This window comes from Octopus bimaculoides, chromosome 18, assembly GCF_046866305.1.
Source record: "Octopus bimaculoides isolate indiv1 chromosome 18, ASM4686630v1, whole genome shotgun sequence".
NCBI classification, from domain to species: domain Eukaryota; kingdom Metazoa; phylum Mollusca; class Cephalopoda; order Octopoda; family Octopodidae; genus Octopus; species Octopus bimaculoides.
The window spans coordinates 12,506,649-12,522,885 of NC_142945.1; the positions used below are offsets into that span (position 1 = coordinate 12,506,649).

The window sequence follows — 16,237 nt, forward strand, 5'->3', positions numbered from 1 at the left end:
TCTTGCACCATTGCAAGTTCTGGTTCTTAGGGAGTGCACCAGGTCAGTCAGTCTTGGCAATTGGTACCTGTACCTGTCTTGCAGTACCTGTACTGCAGATGGTGAATTGTTTTCACATAATATACACTCTTTTCATGCCTTGTCTTTGGGCCGTAACCATCACAAGCTTCTGTCCTGATATCCCTGACACAAATGTTTGAAATTCCCATTCCTGCAGCACCTGTATCCTTATATAATATGTATAGATGAGATATAAGACATTACTGTGATTAAAGAATTTTCTTTGCAGCCATGTGGTTACATGTTCAATTTCAGCTCCACTGCATGGCACCTTGAACAAGTGTCTTTTATAATCTTGGGCCTACTAATACTTTGTGAGTGGAATGAGTAGATGGAAACTGTAGAGGTGTGTGCATGTCTCTGCTTGATGATGGGTATTGGTTCATTCATGTCCCCATAATGTTCATCATCATCATCGTTTAACGTCCGCTTTCCATGCTAGCATGGGTTGGACGATTTGACTGAGGACTGGTGAAACCGGATGGCAACACCAGGCTCCAGTCCGATTTGGCAGAGTTTCTACAGCTGGATGCCCTTCCTAACGCCAACCACTCAGAGAGTGTAGTGGTTGCTTTTACGTGTCACCCGCACGAAAACGGCCACGCTCGAAATGGTGTCTTTTATGTGCCACCCGCACAAGCCAGTCCAGGGGCACTGGCAACGATCTCGCTCGAAAATCCTACAGGAGCCAGTCAGGCGGTACTGGCAACGGCCACGCTCAAAATGGTGCATCTCATGTGCCACCCGCACAAGAACCAGTCCAGGGGCACTGGCAACGATCTTACTTGGCTTGCCGGGTCTTCTCACGCACAGCCCATTTCCAAAGGTCTCGGTCCGTAGTCATCGCCTCGGTGAGGCCCAATGTACGAAGGTCTTGCCTCACCACCTCAGCCCAGGTCTTCCTGGGCCTACCTCTTCCACGGGTTCCCTCAACTGTTAGGGTGTGGCACTTTTTCACGCAGCTATCCTCCTCCATTCTCACCACATGTCCATACCAGCGCAATCGTCTCTCTTGCACGCCACAACTGATGCTTCTAATGTTCAGCTTTTCTCTCAAGATACTTACACTCTGACGGGTATTTACATTGACATTACACATCCAACGGAGCATACTGGCTTCATTCCTTGCGAGCTTACGTATGTCCTCAGCAGTTACAGCCCATGTTTCACTGCCATGTAGCATGGTTGTTCGTACGCATGCGTCATACAGTCTGCCTTTTACTCTGAGTGAGAGTCCCTTTGTCGCCAGCAGGGGTAAGAGCTCTCTAAACTTTGCCCAGGCTATTCTTATTCTAGCAGCTACACTTTCAGCGCACCCACCCCCACTACTAACTTGGTCGCCCAGATAGCGGAAGCTATCGACTACCTCTAGTTTTTCACCCTGGAATGAGATAGAAGTTGTTTCCTGTTTGTTTGCAGTCTTTATTGCACCTGAACATCTGCCACAAACAAAAACTAACTTGCTAGTTAACCTGCCTTTGATGTTGCTGCACCTCTTATGTGTCCATAGCTTGCACCGGGTACATCTTATAGAGTTACTACCTACTCCTTTTCTACATACTGAGCAGGGCCATCTACCTGAAGGGGTTTGTGTTTTATCTACCTTCCTACTTATTAGGATTTTGGTTTTAGCTAGGTTGACTCTAAGGCCCTTCAATTCTAGACCTTGCTTCCACACCTGAAACTTCTCCTCTAGTTCTGATAGTGACTCCGCAATTAGGGCAAGGTCATCAGCATAGAGGAGCTCCCAGGGGCAACCTGTCTTGAACTCCTCTGTGATTGCCTGGAGGACTATGGTAAATAATAGGGGGCTGAGGACGGAACCTTGGTGGACCCCTACCTCTACCCGGAATTCATTGCTGTACTCATTTCCAACCCTCACCTTACTGGCAGCATCTCTGTACATGGCTTGCACAGCTCTCACTAACCATTCTTCTATCCCAAGTTTCCTCATTGACCACCAGATAAGGGATCGGGGGACCCTGTCAAAGGCTTTCTCCATGTCAACGAAAGCCAGGTACAGAGGTTTATCCTTAGCTAGGTATTTCTCCTGCAACTGTCTCACTAGAAATAAGGCATCAGTAGTGCTTTTACCTGGCACGAACCCAAACTGCATCTCATCTAAATTGATTCGCTCCCTAATTAGTTGGGCTATGACCCTCTCTGTAACTTTCATAACCTGATCTAACAGCTTGATGCCTCTGTAATTATTTGTATCTAAAGCGTCCCCTTTACCTTTGTAGCAGTTGACTATGATGCTGCTACACCAGTCATAGGGTATGACTCCTTCGTGTATCACCTGGTTCGTAATACGGGTGACTAGGCTATAGCCAACACTGCCAGATATTTTGAGCATCTCTGCAGTGATTCCTGATGGGCCGGGGGCTTTCCCGGTCTTCATACTCTTAATTGCTTTATCTACCCTGGTACTATCAACTCGGATAGCTGGTCCCTCTATTGGGTCGACATAAGGCAGGCTCTCTTTCTCCCATTCATTCTCTTTATTAAGCAATCTATCGTAGTGGCATCTCCAGACCTCTTTCTTTGCATCCTCATTTAATGCAAGCGTACCATCATCCATGCGAACACATTTCTCTCCGACAACATCACTATTCTCTCTCCTACACTGTCTTACAACACGAAATACCTCGAGTCTTGATACCAATAAAATAATATGGAGTTGATTTCATTGACTGAACCCCTTTTAGGCAATATACTGTCATGGCCACAGTATAACAACTTGGACAAGTAAGCTGAAAACGCTTACAATTGTTGGCTATAAACAACAAAAACGTTTGAAAGATTAAAAAAAAAAAACTTGGGTGAAAGGATTCCAAAGAACTAAAAGAATATCTAAATGCAGAGGAAACATTTTTTAAACAGACAATAAGGCAGGGTAATTAAAAAAAATTTTAATAACAAAAATGTATTTAATGGTAGGAGATAAGCAAAGTAAAAAGTACTTAGGATTAGTTAGAATATATTTGACATATTTTAATTTAGTGCAATTTCACTGCAGTTCACTCCGAAGAAAAATTTTTGCTTATGGTAAAAGTGTAAATATAGTGGGGTTGACTTCATGGCCTAAACCCTTTTAGGCAGCTCATGGTTACCTCTCTTTTGTGTCCTCCACTGAGCAAGTTGTAAGGAGCCAAAAATTAACCTGGGGTTCCAGTAAAGAGTGTCACTGAGCTGCTAAGATATCTTTACCATGAATGAGATTTTTTTTTTTTTTTTTCCTTCACTGTAAATTGCAGTGAAATTACCTTTAGAACTAACATAGTTTCTTTCTTATCACTGCATTTGTGCTTTATTGAATCTGCTTATGTAAAAGTACTTTTGTTTTGGATATTTTAATGATTGCAAATATATATATATATATATATATATATATCATCATTGTCGTTTAACGTCCGCTTTCCATGCTAGCATGGGTTGGACGGTTTGACTGGGGACTGGTGAAACCAGATGGCTACACCAGGCTCCAATCTGATTTGGCAGAGTTTCTACAGTTGGATGCCCTTCCTAACACCAACCACTCAGAGAGTGTAGAGGGTGCTTTTACGTGCCATGAACTGGTTAAGAAAAGGTTGGGCTTTTTATCATTGCTGTAATTTAACAATTCTTACCTAAAATATAAAATTTCTACATGAGAACATAGTTATACCGCACACCATAAAATAAGTTGTTTCATGAACAGAACTTATAAATTGGTGAAAAATCATGTGATTCACAGCATTAGTAGTATTAATTACATGGCCTGGATTTCTAACTTAGCCAGAAGCTTACAAATTAATTCACAGAATCCAAGTTATACAGTGAATTTTGCTCTTGCATAGACTTCAACATGCAAGTTGAGCAGGTGCGTGTTTGAGGGATTAGTTCTCAATCATAAGGGTTTGAGGCAGTTGTCTGTGGAGATTCTTGTTTGCCAGGTGACCTAGATCTCGTCCCAAGAAGCTTAAAAATAGTGAAAACCAGTCACTATATAACCATGTGTGAAGTGAACAAGCAAATACAAACCTGTTACCCAATAAAAGATGTGCTTTTTAAGAAACCGGGAGGCAACAAAAATCCCTTCTCTAACCAAAAAGCTAACTGATTTGTATGCATATAGAGAAAATGCATGGTTAGTAACCATGGAGAACACTCCAAGGTTAGAAAGAAAAAAAATGATTCAAGTATGCTGCCAAGTGTTGAGAGAAAAGTGGGCATTGCCTGAGGTGTACAAGAGAAGAAACAGCTATGGAGATATGAAGAATAGTCAAGTGAAGTAAAGCACTTCTACAAAAGGAAGCCAATGAAATGGTGAGATCTAATATAAGTAGCAAAATACTAATGAACCAGACGTCCAGCTGATACAGAATTATCTTTTATAGCTTTGAGATTTCAATGATGTGATCGTTTATTTTTTTGAATGACACTGTAGGAGAGGTAAGAGATCAGATCCGGTCAGTTTGGCCCGGATATAGCCAACCAAATGCTTTTAAGTAAAACCATTTACACACAGGTACTGTTCGTGGCTAAACTACCAATAAGCATTTGAATGCAGAATATCTATTTGAATCAAAAACTATTTTCATCCAAAGAAATTATTCATACTGAGAAAGTAGCATTATTACTAGTTAAGGGAGATAACTGGAAAAATGGAACGGTTGACCTTTGATAAGTACAGTAAAAATTCTGGACAATTCGGTTTCATACTTCTTCGGAGAAGCATTTTCTAATATGTACTTACCAGGTCTGAGAATGGCTTGAGAGGATATACTTTTTTTCTGTGAAAATTATTCAGATTAAGCTATTTAAACATGACGGGAAAATATCTAACTGTATGCAGGTAACGGCAGAATGCACACAGCTGTGAGGACAGCATCAATGAAACTTGGGGGATTCCTATGTACTGGAGTCATGACAGCAATACTAACAAAACAATTTTAATATTACCACCACTCAAGGCAGTGAGCTGGCAGAATTGTTAGAGCACCAGGTAAAATTCTTAGCATTTTGTCTATCAGGGTCAATAAAATAAGCACCAGTTGAACTTTGAGATCGATGTAATCAATTTGCTCCTTTGAAATTGTTGGCCTTGTCCCCATAGTAAAAAGAAATGTTATCACTACTCAAGGTGGTGAGTGCTTAGCTGCATTTCATCAGTTTTTATATTCTGAGTTCAGTTCAAATTCTGCCATGGTTGGCTTTGCTTATCAACCTGGAACAGGGGGCAAAAATATATGTACCAGTTGAACACTGGTCAATGTAATCAACTTACTCTTGCCCCTGGAATTGCTGGCCTTGTGCCAAAATTTGAAACCAATATTACTACCGCTCAATATATAAATAGAAACTGGGTGGGTCATTAGCTAAATTGGGGGTTAGTGACCAATTCACATTCACAATGACCAAGGTGCTAAAATCATCAAAAAGGGGTCCCTCGATTAAGTGGTGGAAGAGGTGGCTTTATGCTAGGTGCCTGGGAGGGTAGTAAATTATCATAGAAGTCAAGTACAAACAATTGTCTTACTACAAAGAGATACATGGCCATTTTGCATTTTATAAGGGCAGATGTGAGGCTGTAATGGGGTACCAGAGCAAGGGAGGATATGGGGAATGGATCAAGAGGGGTGGGAGGTTACAAGAGTATGAAGGAAAAGTAAAAGATGGTTAGAAATAGGGACAAAAAACATTGCTGCAGCTAGGAACCAAAACTTCACCCACAGATATTAGAAATATTCAAAAAGGTGATAGGAAAAAAAAAAAACTTAACATATTTTGAAATAACATTTATTATCAAATTTTCATAAGAAATTTTATTTAAAATAAAAAGGAAGATATGAAACGAAGGCCATCTTGCATTATTTGTGTTCAGTCATCCACGTTAGCTCACTGAGCTTAAAAACCTAACACTCCTGGCCTAATAAACCTCCTCAAACCATCTTATGTTCAGTGTTGTTTCCTTCTGAATGAGCAACCTGTAGAAACAAAAGAAATTTGCTGTTACTCACAATATAAAGCATGTAAAAATGATATTGTAGAGTGGCAAGTCAGAAAACATCTAAATCTTCATCAATATTATTTTTATTTCCTTTGTTAAGAGACCTGAGTCTTAATACAAACCCCACACTAGTAACAGCTTAACACACTGATTAAGAAAAATTGACAACAGGTCAAATGAAGCAAAGCTAAAATACTCTACTCAGCAATTACATTAAGGTAAAATTCATGTAAATTACTTGTGCCACATTCATTCACACTATTGTACAAGTCACTTAAACATCTACTCCAATCTACCTTGCAATGTGTAATGGGGTAGCTTAATGCTAGAAACAACAAATATTTAAAGAGAAATTAATTTTTTTTTTCTCTTTCTACAAGTCATTTGAGATTTCAAATTGTTAAAAGTCTTACCTTCTGTAAGTCTGGCTTTGCCTCCTGTGGGCTGACATAATACAGTTGAACATCCAACACATAAAACAACAGTTTGAGCATGACTAAATACTGTAGTGATTTTATAACAGCCTGAAAAATACAAAACATTGCATGAAAGACATCAACTTTTATTATAATCAGTCAACATATTTGTATTTCAAATGTTCCACGTATAAAAATACAAAACACTGTCAACAGACAACTATATGAAGGTTGGCTGAAAAGTTTACTGGCTGACCAAGATACTCTCATTGGAAAGCAAGTAAATGAGGTTTATTTTTCAATATAGTTTCCTTGCGGTCCACACACTTCTTCCATCGGTGTTGCAATGCTTGGATTCCACTGATGAAGAAGCTTTCATCCTGGTAATCAAAAAAGTCATCAACAGCAGATATGACATCATCATCACTGCGATACCGATTCCTAGATTATAGTCAGATGGGGCCAAATCAGGAAAATAGGGAGGCCAAATCAGGAAAATAGGGAGGCCAATCAACCAATTCAAAGCCACAGTCATGCACAGCAGCCATTGAAACCAAAGGCTTGTGTGCTGGAGCAAGACCCCATCAGTTTTCTTGGGACGTATGGTCTTGATAGACTTTTGTAACTACCTCAGCAAGTTGACATAGTACTCTCCAATGATGGTATGGCCCTTTTGAAGATAGTCAATAAACACAATGCTTTTTGCATCCAAAAGACAGAGGCCATCACCTTCCCTGCAGATGAAACAAACTTGGCCTTCTTTGGAGCAGGTGAGGAGGGCTGTTCCATTATCCAAGACTAGTCTTGTGAGGTAGCCATGTATCTTCTCTACAAGACACCTGTACTTGTCCCTGGCATAAAGTCACCTAGCCCACACCTCTCAAATACTTCTCTCAATTAGTTGAACCAATGAATACCATTGGTTCAGAATTTTGTATTTTCAATAAAATCAGGGATAATTGTGAACCAATGGTATTTATACAAAACTGTGAACCATTGGTATTTATATAAAATTTCAAGAATGTGCGTAAAAAGTTAACTAAGTTACATTAATTCAAAACAATGTGAATAAATAAGCATTACATTTTCACAAATGTAATTTAAATGCTAAAGGGTTAAATTAACCCTTTAGCTAATTCCAACTGAAATTGATTGCTACTTCCCACTCCACAGTGGAGTGATTAATATGATGAGTAATCAACAACAAGCTTACACATTCACTCTATTCACAGACATCCACTGTATGGAAAAATGAATCTTACAACAGAAACATATAAGAACTAACAATTTAAAAAAGAATCACGTTTGAATTTATTGTAAGCCAAATCCAAAAAAAGAAAAATGGCTTACCTGGGCATTTGACATCCATAAAGTAACTGTCTGGAGACTGTACAAGTCGTTTTAGTTTACATTTCCTTCTTTCCTTTTCTAAGGAAGGATGCAATAAATCTTTAGCGAGCTGCAATGACAAAAACAGAAGAAATACATGAAATAAAATAGGTAGATACCAGTAATAGAAGATAGCGTGTGATAATAAGCCTAATAAGTAGTACAGAGTTCAGATACTTCCTAACTGATGAAATTAAAAATAACTGCTATACACTATGTTGCAGTTGCAGTTGGCACTCCGTCGAGGGTTCCAGTCGATCCGCTCAACGGAACAGCCTGCTCGTGAAATTAACGTGCAAGTCGCTGAGCACTCCACAGACACGTGTACCCTTAACGTAGTTCTCGGGGATATTCAGCGTGACACAGTGTGACAAGGCTGACCCTTTGAATTACAGGTACAACAGAAACAGGAAGAAAGAGTGAGAGAAAGTTGTGATGAAAGAGTACAGCAGGGTTCGCCACCATCCCCTGCCGGAGCCCCGTGGAGCTTTAGGTGTTTTCGCTCAATAAACACTCACAACGCCCAGTCTGGGAATCGAAACCACGATCCTATGACTGCGAGTCCGCTGCTCTAACTACTGGGCCATTGCGCCTCCACTATACACTATAGCACAGAGCATAAAGGAAATCAAGTCAGAACAAAACTAGAGTAAATGAAACAGATACACTAGTAATGAATTACATTTAGATACTAAATTATCAATTCCAATACATAATAGGGTGTGATATATCAAATTAGAGTAGATAGGAGGTTTCTCCTGTAATGAAAATGAACTAAGAAAGCTCAATGGCTAACCAAATTGTTAGAGATAACAGCAAAATTCCTCTCATATCATACTCTATATTCAAAAAGGAGGGACTTATTTGGATAATGTAGTTCTAGATATACTATGTCAGAACAAGAAGACAAAAAGGTTACAGTAACAACAACTTGTAATGAAGACTGTGTTGTAAGGGCTTGCAAGATAACCTAACATACAGTAAGTCATAGAATAAATGTGGGAGCTGATTTTCGTAGAAAGCCTTAACTGCATGTGATCAATAAATTGAGCATTCAAAAAAAAAAAGGGTAACCAAAAATATAGCATATTTATAGGTCATAATAAGAAACACTGCAACTCACTTCTACAACTGAGTGAACTGGAGCAACATGAAATAAAGTGTCTTGCTCAAGGACACAACACACAGTTCAGTCAGGGAATCAAACTCACTACCTCATGATTGTGAATCTGACACTAACCACTGAGCTATGCGCCTTCACATACACACACACACACACACACACATATATATATATATATATATATATATACTCTTTTCAATCTAGCACACTTATCTACCCACCCACTTTTTCCGCACCTCTATCCCTATTCTTTCTTTCTCTATCTCTTATTTACCTTGTGACTTGACCTCACATTCCTCTTCTCTTTCTAGATAGGGAAGCTATGTATTCAACTTTTCAGCAAGACATTTACCCCTATTTTTGTATCATACTTTCACATCCCTCTGAGTTGAAGGAGTCTTGTTTTGCACATACTTGGTAACTTCACCAGTTCTGATGCCATGAAAAAAATGTTTTTAAAATTACCCAGTACATTGTGAAGTGGTTGGCAACAGGAAAGGCATTCAGGTGTAGAAACCAAAATTTTGGTTTTGGTCAGTTCAGTGCTATAGTTGAAGACACTTACTCAAGGTCTCACAAAGTGTGACTGAATCCGAAACCATGTGACTGGGAAGCAAATTTCTTAACTACACAGTCACACCAGTACCTATAGGCACATTTGCACTTATTGTCACTTGAGTAAAACTTGACAAAAATTGCACAGAAGCTAATCATGTGCATGTGTGTGTGTGTATACATGGACATACGAATGTGTAACTGCCTGCTACCATGAGTCTGCAGTGACACTAAGCAACAGTGATATTTGGGTACTAGTGGGATACAAGGGTCCTGAAATATTGACTTAATCATACAAAGAGCCCAACAATATCCTTTGTGGATTCTTGATTGTTTGTAAGTTTTTTACAAAATTTATTATCTTTGTTCATTTTATTGCAATATATGATAGAAATAATTATAAAATAATAGACTATATATGTTTAAGGCGTATCCATTCCAACTTACACCAAACTTGTATCGTTAAGTTAATGTTTCGGGACCCACGTCAAGCCCCTTGTATCATTAAGTCAATTATTTCGGGATCCTTGTATCCCACTAGTACCGATATTTGTTTACATTTCCCATAAACATTTAAGTCTTGTAGTTCATTGGTTTTGACATGTGAAGATCAGTGAAATAAAAAAATACAATACTTTAAAAAAAAAAGTTGATAACAAAAAAGGCATCTGACCATAGAATATTACTTCCAATAAGTCCCATCCAACCCATGCCATTGGGCCCCTTATCAACTTGCTAAACTGCAGTTACACACACACACACAATTCAGTAAGCATACAATTTCAGTAGAGAAAATTCATAGAGGGTTATAGGCTCCCAGGAAAAACAGCTAATAGTAAAACACCTGTACAAAGAACCAGGAATTAAAAATTTGCAGGTGGAGTAGTGTACCTCAAAACATAACCATAAGCCGATGAGAGCCCCTATGTGGTCTCTCAACTTTCTAAAAATAGCAACCAAACCTTTATAGCAACACACCCAATCACATAGGGTACTTGAAGGAGGATGAGACAATATATAGTCTGCCCTGGATGGTACTTTATATATTAGGTAATGTTTAGTAAGATGGGGTCTACAAAATCAAGGACCACTCCAGCTAGCACAAATCCTTATTATGCTCTATTTTTTTCTTTTTTAAAAAAAGAAACGAAAATACATTGGATAATGTCATCCAAAAAATAAATAAATAAGGCGCAGGAGTGGCTGTGTGGTAAGTAGCTTACTTACCAACCACATGGTTCTGGGTTCAGTCCCACTGCGTGGCACCTTGGGCAACTGTCTTCTACTATAGCCTCGGCCCGACCAAAGCCTTGTGAGTGGATTTGGTAGACAGAAACTGAAAGAAGCCTGTCGTATATATATATATATATATATATATATATATATATGTATGTGTATGTTTGTGTGTCTGTGTTTGTCCCCCCCAACTTCGCTTGACAACCGATGCTGGTGTGTTTACGACCCCGTAACTTAGCGGTTCGGCAAAAGAGACCGATAGAATAAGTACTAGGCTTACAAAGAATAAGTCCTGGGGTCGATTTGCTCGACTAAAGGCGGTGCTCCAGCATGGCCACAGTCAAATGACTGAAACAATTAAAAGAGTAAGTGAATGAATTACTCTGTATTTAGGTTACAGCAGAAACAACTACTCACTGAATTAGAGTAACTATCGTAACAAACAAACCTCAAAGACATGTTCAGACTTGTTTAAGCGCGCGCGCACGCACACACACACACACACAGGGTTGTAATTTACATACACATGCAACTGCCTTTTGGACAATATATAGCAAACTGCTTTGTATACAAACACACACACGTTCATATTTATATTTAGTATCTAGACGCCTGGTAGATAAATAAATGTAAACATAATTATTGACAAACTTGATACCATAGAGAGTAACTTGATAGTACATAAACAAACGTGGAGCCACTACATGGTTCCTTGGCATGCTAGAAATAGCAGCCAAGTCTCCTCACTAAAGAAGATATTGGACAATATAGGAGTGTACACTGTTTTTAATCTTAGGGCTAATGGTTTAAGCTCACTTCGGGCTAAACAAGAAAGGAGCCTCTATGTGGTCGCTTGACCTACTAGAAATGGTAACAAAATATCACTCAATTCACACCCCTATTGTCTTCGAAGGAAGGATACATTGCACAATGAGGTAGTCTCTGAATACAAAATGATAGGACAACTGCTACTGGAATCGGTGGTTCTCTACCAGGGTCCATTTGTTAAAATTTATGCACAATAAATTGGTTATACTTTTACAATGCACCAAATTTTTTAACAATTGTTTTTTTTTTTTTAATACAATTCCAAATATCTAATTCTAAAAATATAGGATGATATTTTTAAACATGGAAAGGCTATGAGAGTCCACCCAAGTAAAATAGGAATCAAAGGAATCCATTTGTAAAAAATGGTTTGTGAACCATTGAACTAGATACAGTACAGACTATCCCCCCCCCTCTCTATTCATCATCATTTTAACATCTACTTTCCTATGCTTTCATGGATCACATGAGAACAGATTGGAGCAGACTTTTTTATAACCAGATATCTTCCTGTTGCCAACACTACTTGTTTCCAAGCGAAGTAATAATCTCTCAGTCTAGTAAGCAACAAACAGCCTGGACATGGCCTACAGGACCATTTTATCAGGTACTAAACCTCAGAGCTTCCACTATTAATGTTGACACAACAGAAAGTAAGACTAGAGAGATTACAGACATGCTAGAGTAAGAAGTAGATGTTGTGTGCAAGAGATAAGATGGAGGGGGGGGGGCCTTAGCCAGACTCCTCACATATAACAAATGCTTCTAAGTTAGAAAAGAAATGGGTAAAGTAATTGAGTTAGTAAGAGTATGTGAGAAAATAATTAAGTTTAAACTAATCTTAGACAGTGTGGCACAATAGTGATGCAATCATATGCACCTTAACCCTTTCGTTACCAACCCGGCTGAAACCGGCTCTGGTTCTGTAGTACAAATGTTTTGTTCTCATAAGTTTTGAATTAAAATCTTTCACCAAACCTTAGTTACAATTTATGTTCCTAATATGTGCTTAATGATTTATTTTACTAAATTCTTTGTTATACTTAAAATAATGGAAAGAAACACAGAGCATCTCAAAATAAATATGGTAACAAAAGGGTTAAGGACTGATAGACGAGCAAAAGAACCATTTCCCCAAGGTTCTTCAACTGACTATTTCGGTAATTAATGAGTGACCTCATCATGATGTTACCTAATATATCTTTAATGGACCTGTGCAGCAGGTGTACATAGAGGCCATTTATGTAGTACAAGTAATGAAAAAGATTAAGGCTCTTGGAATTCCTCATGGAAAGAAGAGATATGATCAGATACTGAAAATATCTAGCACAGTAAGATATGCACTAATCACAGTCAAACCAGTAACACAGAGAGGTGTCATACTTCATGAGTGGCACAGAGATATAGTTATCCTTGAGTGAATTCTTTGCCAACAATGGCAAAGCTGATGCTCAAGAAAGATACAACTACAGAGATACTAAATTAATGGGCCAGGTTTAAAAAAAAAACAGAATACCTAAAGCTCAACTGATTAGGAAGAGAATTAGCTTAACTAAGATGCAATTTGGGTTTGAGCCAAGACATGTACCACGAATGTTCCCTTTCAAGTGAAACAATTGCAGATATAGACTTTCTTAGCTTAGAGTAAACCTAAACACATCAAACCTGCATTGATTCCATAAATGGAGATCTTGAGAATATCCACCAGTGGACCGTGTCAATCTTGTCTCATCAATAAGAAAAGAGTTTAAGCACTACTCGCATTAAGAAAATACTATCCCCATCCCACTCCTCAGAATGAGTGGCACTCAGCAATAGCCCCAAAGGTAATTCCAAATGCCAGGCCTCATTGTCATCAAGGATCTCTCCTAGCAAAAGCACATCCTTAACGCAGCTAAGATTGCATTCTAAACAATGGCTTTTTCCTTCAGGGCCAGAAAATATTTCAACCCTCAACAATTACTGATACTCTACAAAGTTCAAGTGACTCTCAATGGAGATCTAGAATGCATGGTGGTGCTGCAAAACAGATATCCTGGGCTACAACCAGGGAAGGGCCATTCAATTGACTGACATTAAATCACTTCCAGATGATATGCCTCAGCCCATGGCCTGTAAGCATGCTGTCAACTGTTTTTTTTTTTTTCTATTACTACCATAACAACTTCTGTTCCTTAGACCTGGCTGGCCTTACACCAACTTCACACTCAAGAACTCCACAACTTGTTTCCCTTGTGCTTAACATTAGGCTTTTGAACCACCATTTCCAGTCATTCCTACCCAGAACAACACTTAGCACTGGAACCTCTTCCCTGCTCACGTCTATTTCTTCATGTATTGATTTGCAGCAGTTTAAACGAAATACTAACAGCATCAATCTCACCAGTTTTGAGTACAAACCTTTCCTCCATAAGAATTAGTGTTCAAGAGAGAAGACTGCACTGGTATGGTCATGTAATGTGTATGAACGAAGATAGTTGCATCAAGAGATGCTGGTCTCTCATTATGGAGGGAATGTGTAGAAGGTGTAGACCCAGGAAGACGTGGGACGAAGTGGTGAGAAAAGATCTACAGATGTTGGGACTCAGAGACGCTGACAGGACTCCAAGACTCTTGTGCTTGTCCTCTACATCCCTCTCCAGCTAATCTTGCGAGCTCGCGAATGCTGGTGCCACGTAAACGCACCCGTGCCAGTGCTGTGTAAAAGCACCCAGTACACTCTGTTAAGTGGTTGGCGTTAGGAAAGACACCCAGCCGTAGAAACCATGCCAAAACAGACATGGGACCTGGGCAGTTCTTCAGTGTATGTATAAATTCATCCATATAATAAATTCTATTATAGAGACCACTTATAACGTCTCGTGGCATTTTGACATGATTTCTTTTACTCTGGATGTAGTTCTCGTTTAGCCCAAGGTTTGCTCTGTGTTGGCACAGACCCATGATCAATGGCATTCCAACCATCGCCACTATCCCTTATTTTCTCTATATACAGTTACTTAGGGCCACATTGTCCTACGTGTCCTTTTCAAAAGAGCGGATGCGATTTGAGGGTATGTGATTGCTTTCCGAGTAGATCGAGTAACCAGGTATATAGGTACCCTCGTGTAACAAAAATACTCCTCAATTTACGCGAAAACAAAAACTATTTTATCAACCTACATTATTTGCTGTTGGATGTCTTCTGCAACACAACCCATCTATTTACACGAAATAAGGCCCCCATACGCATCTTTTTATACAGACATATAGGTCCGCGATGCACTAATGAACTAAGTAATCGTCAGAGAGCACCATTAACAAACATAACGAAAATTTTTAAAAAAACGTTTTCATATTGTCCTCATATCATTTTTATGATCGTGGTGTAATGTAGTAAAAAAAAATTTGCTTTTACTTCTTACTGAAAGCAACAGAGAATAATTTAGACATGCTGCACAGACATTTTGAAGAGAGAAAAGAAAAGAATATAGATTTCAAGAGAAAAGCAAACACGTGGGATAAAGTGGAAAAAACATATGGCGAAACATTACCACAATTAATTTATCAAAGATATACTCGATTTCGTTTCAACATCTAAAAATATATATATAAATATAAAATAAATAACAAAGGACAAAAATATTTATGGTCTTTCCAAGAAATTGTCTTATAATAATAGTAATAGTAATAAGGCGTTCTTTCGAAATAACTATCATAAAATGCCAGTTAATTAAGTAAAGCAAAATATATTTTCTATTTCTCATACTTTTCCAGTGCTCTTTTTTTTTTTTTAGACTTACTGTACCCACTACGATTTTTAATTATAAATTTTAACAAAAATAATGAACTGATAACATGTGTGTGTGCGTGCGTAGTTAATAATCAAAATCTATATAGCTAATAATCAAAGATATTCTCTATTTCGTCTCTAATAATAAAATAAAAATGTAAAAATAAGAAAATCACTAAAATATTTACGGTCTTTCCAACAAAATGTTTTACCAAACAAAAAAAATATAACTAAAATTCAATTAGTTATGAAAAATATATTGGAAAACTTTTACGAACTCCAGTTTAGCAATATATTTCCTAAATAACGATCACACTATATATACATATACACATTATAAAATGCTTCTAAAATATTAATTAAACACGCACATGCCAACCAACACATGGCTGATCGAGGCAAGTTTTCACATCGGAATTATTATCGTCGAAAGACCAGAAGTACGCAAACATATAAAAGTATGCACAATTTAAAGGTATTTGGGAGGGTAAAATATTGATAATTAGACTTTTAAAAAATGTGAATCTAACCGGCATGGTTTATACTTCGCAAGCAAATAACCAAGTTGGATAAGATGAAATTGGACTGCTGTAGTACGTGTAAGAGATGAACGAAGAGAGGGAAAGATATATAGAGCTGTATAATGTGACAAAGAGAGAGATATAGCTTTATCGAGAGAGGGGGAGACAAATATATTTTTTATGTATATATATATATATATATATATATATATATATATATATATATATATATATATATATATATAAAGTAGAAGAGAGGGGCGGAGTGATATAGTTATATATAAACTGAAAGAGAGGGTAAGAAATATAGTTATATATAAAGTACGAGAGAGGGGAGAGATATCA

At 38.1% G+C, this 16,237-nt stretch overlaps 1 protein-coding gene across 3 annotated transcripts; it reads right to left on the minus strand.

Moving 5' to 3' along the window:
* Positions 1-5,825: 5,825 nt before the first annotated feature.
* Positions 5,826-16,061, minus strand: LOC106868663 (small ribosomal subunit protein eS27-like). 3 transcript variants are annotated; one of them, XM_014914040.2, is made up of 4 exons: positions 15,902-16,061; positions 7,819-7,927; positions 6,466-6,576; positions 5,826-6,029 (listed from the first exon to the last, which is right to left on the minus strand). In XM_014914040.2, exons 1-4 carry the CDS (start codon positions 15,905-15,907, stop codon positions 6,001-6,003), a joined length of 255 nt encoding a protein of 84 aa, XP_014769526.1. In that variant the 5' UTR covers positions 15,908-16,061; the 3' UTR covers positions 5,826-6,000. The 3 variants fall into 3 exon arrangements, with proteins under 3 accessions (XP_014769526.1, XP_052830318.1, XP_052830319.1); XM_052974358.2 differs by lacking the exon at positions 15,902-16,061 and adding an exon at positions 15,743-15,838; XM_052974359.1 differs by lacking the exon at positions 15,902-16,061 and adding an exon at positions 10,763-10,786.
* Positions 16,062-16,237: the final 176 nt, after the last annotated feature.

Excerpts from the sequence above, each read along its gene's own strand:
- LOC106868663 (XM_052974358.2), bottom strand. The coding sequence starts at position 15,823 with ATGTTTGCGTACTTCTGGTCTTTCGACGATAATAATTCCGATGTGAAA. Across the intron at positions 6,577-7,818 it reads TATGGATGTCAAATGCCCAG|GCTGTTATAAAATCACTACA; the intron begins GTAAGCCATTTT and ends TGTATTTTTCAG. Across the intron at positions 6,030-6,465 it reads CAAAGCCAGACTTACAGAAG|GTTGCTCATTCAGAAGGAAA; the intron begins GTAAGACTTTTA and ends TTGTTTCTACAG.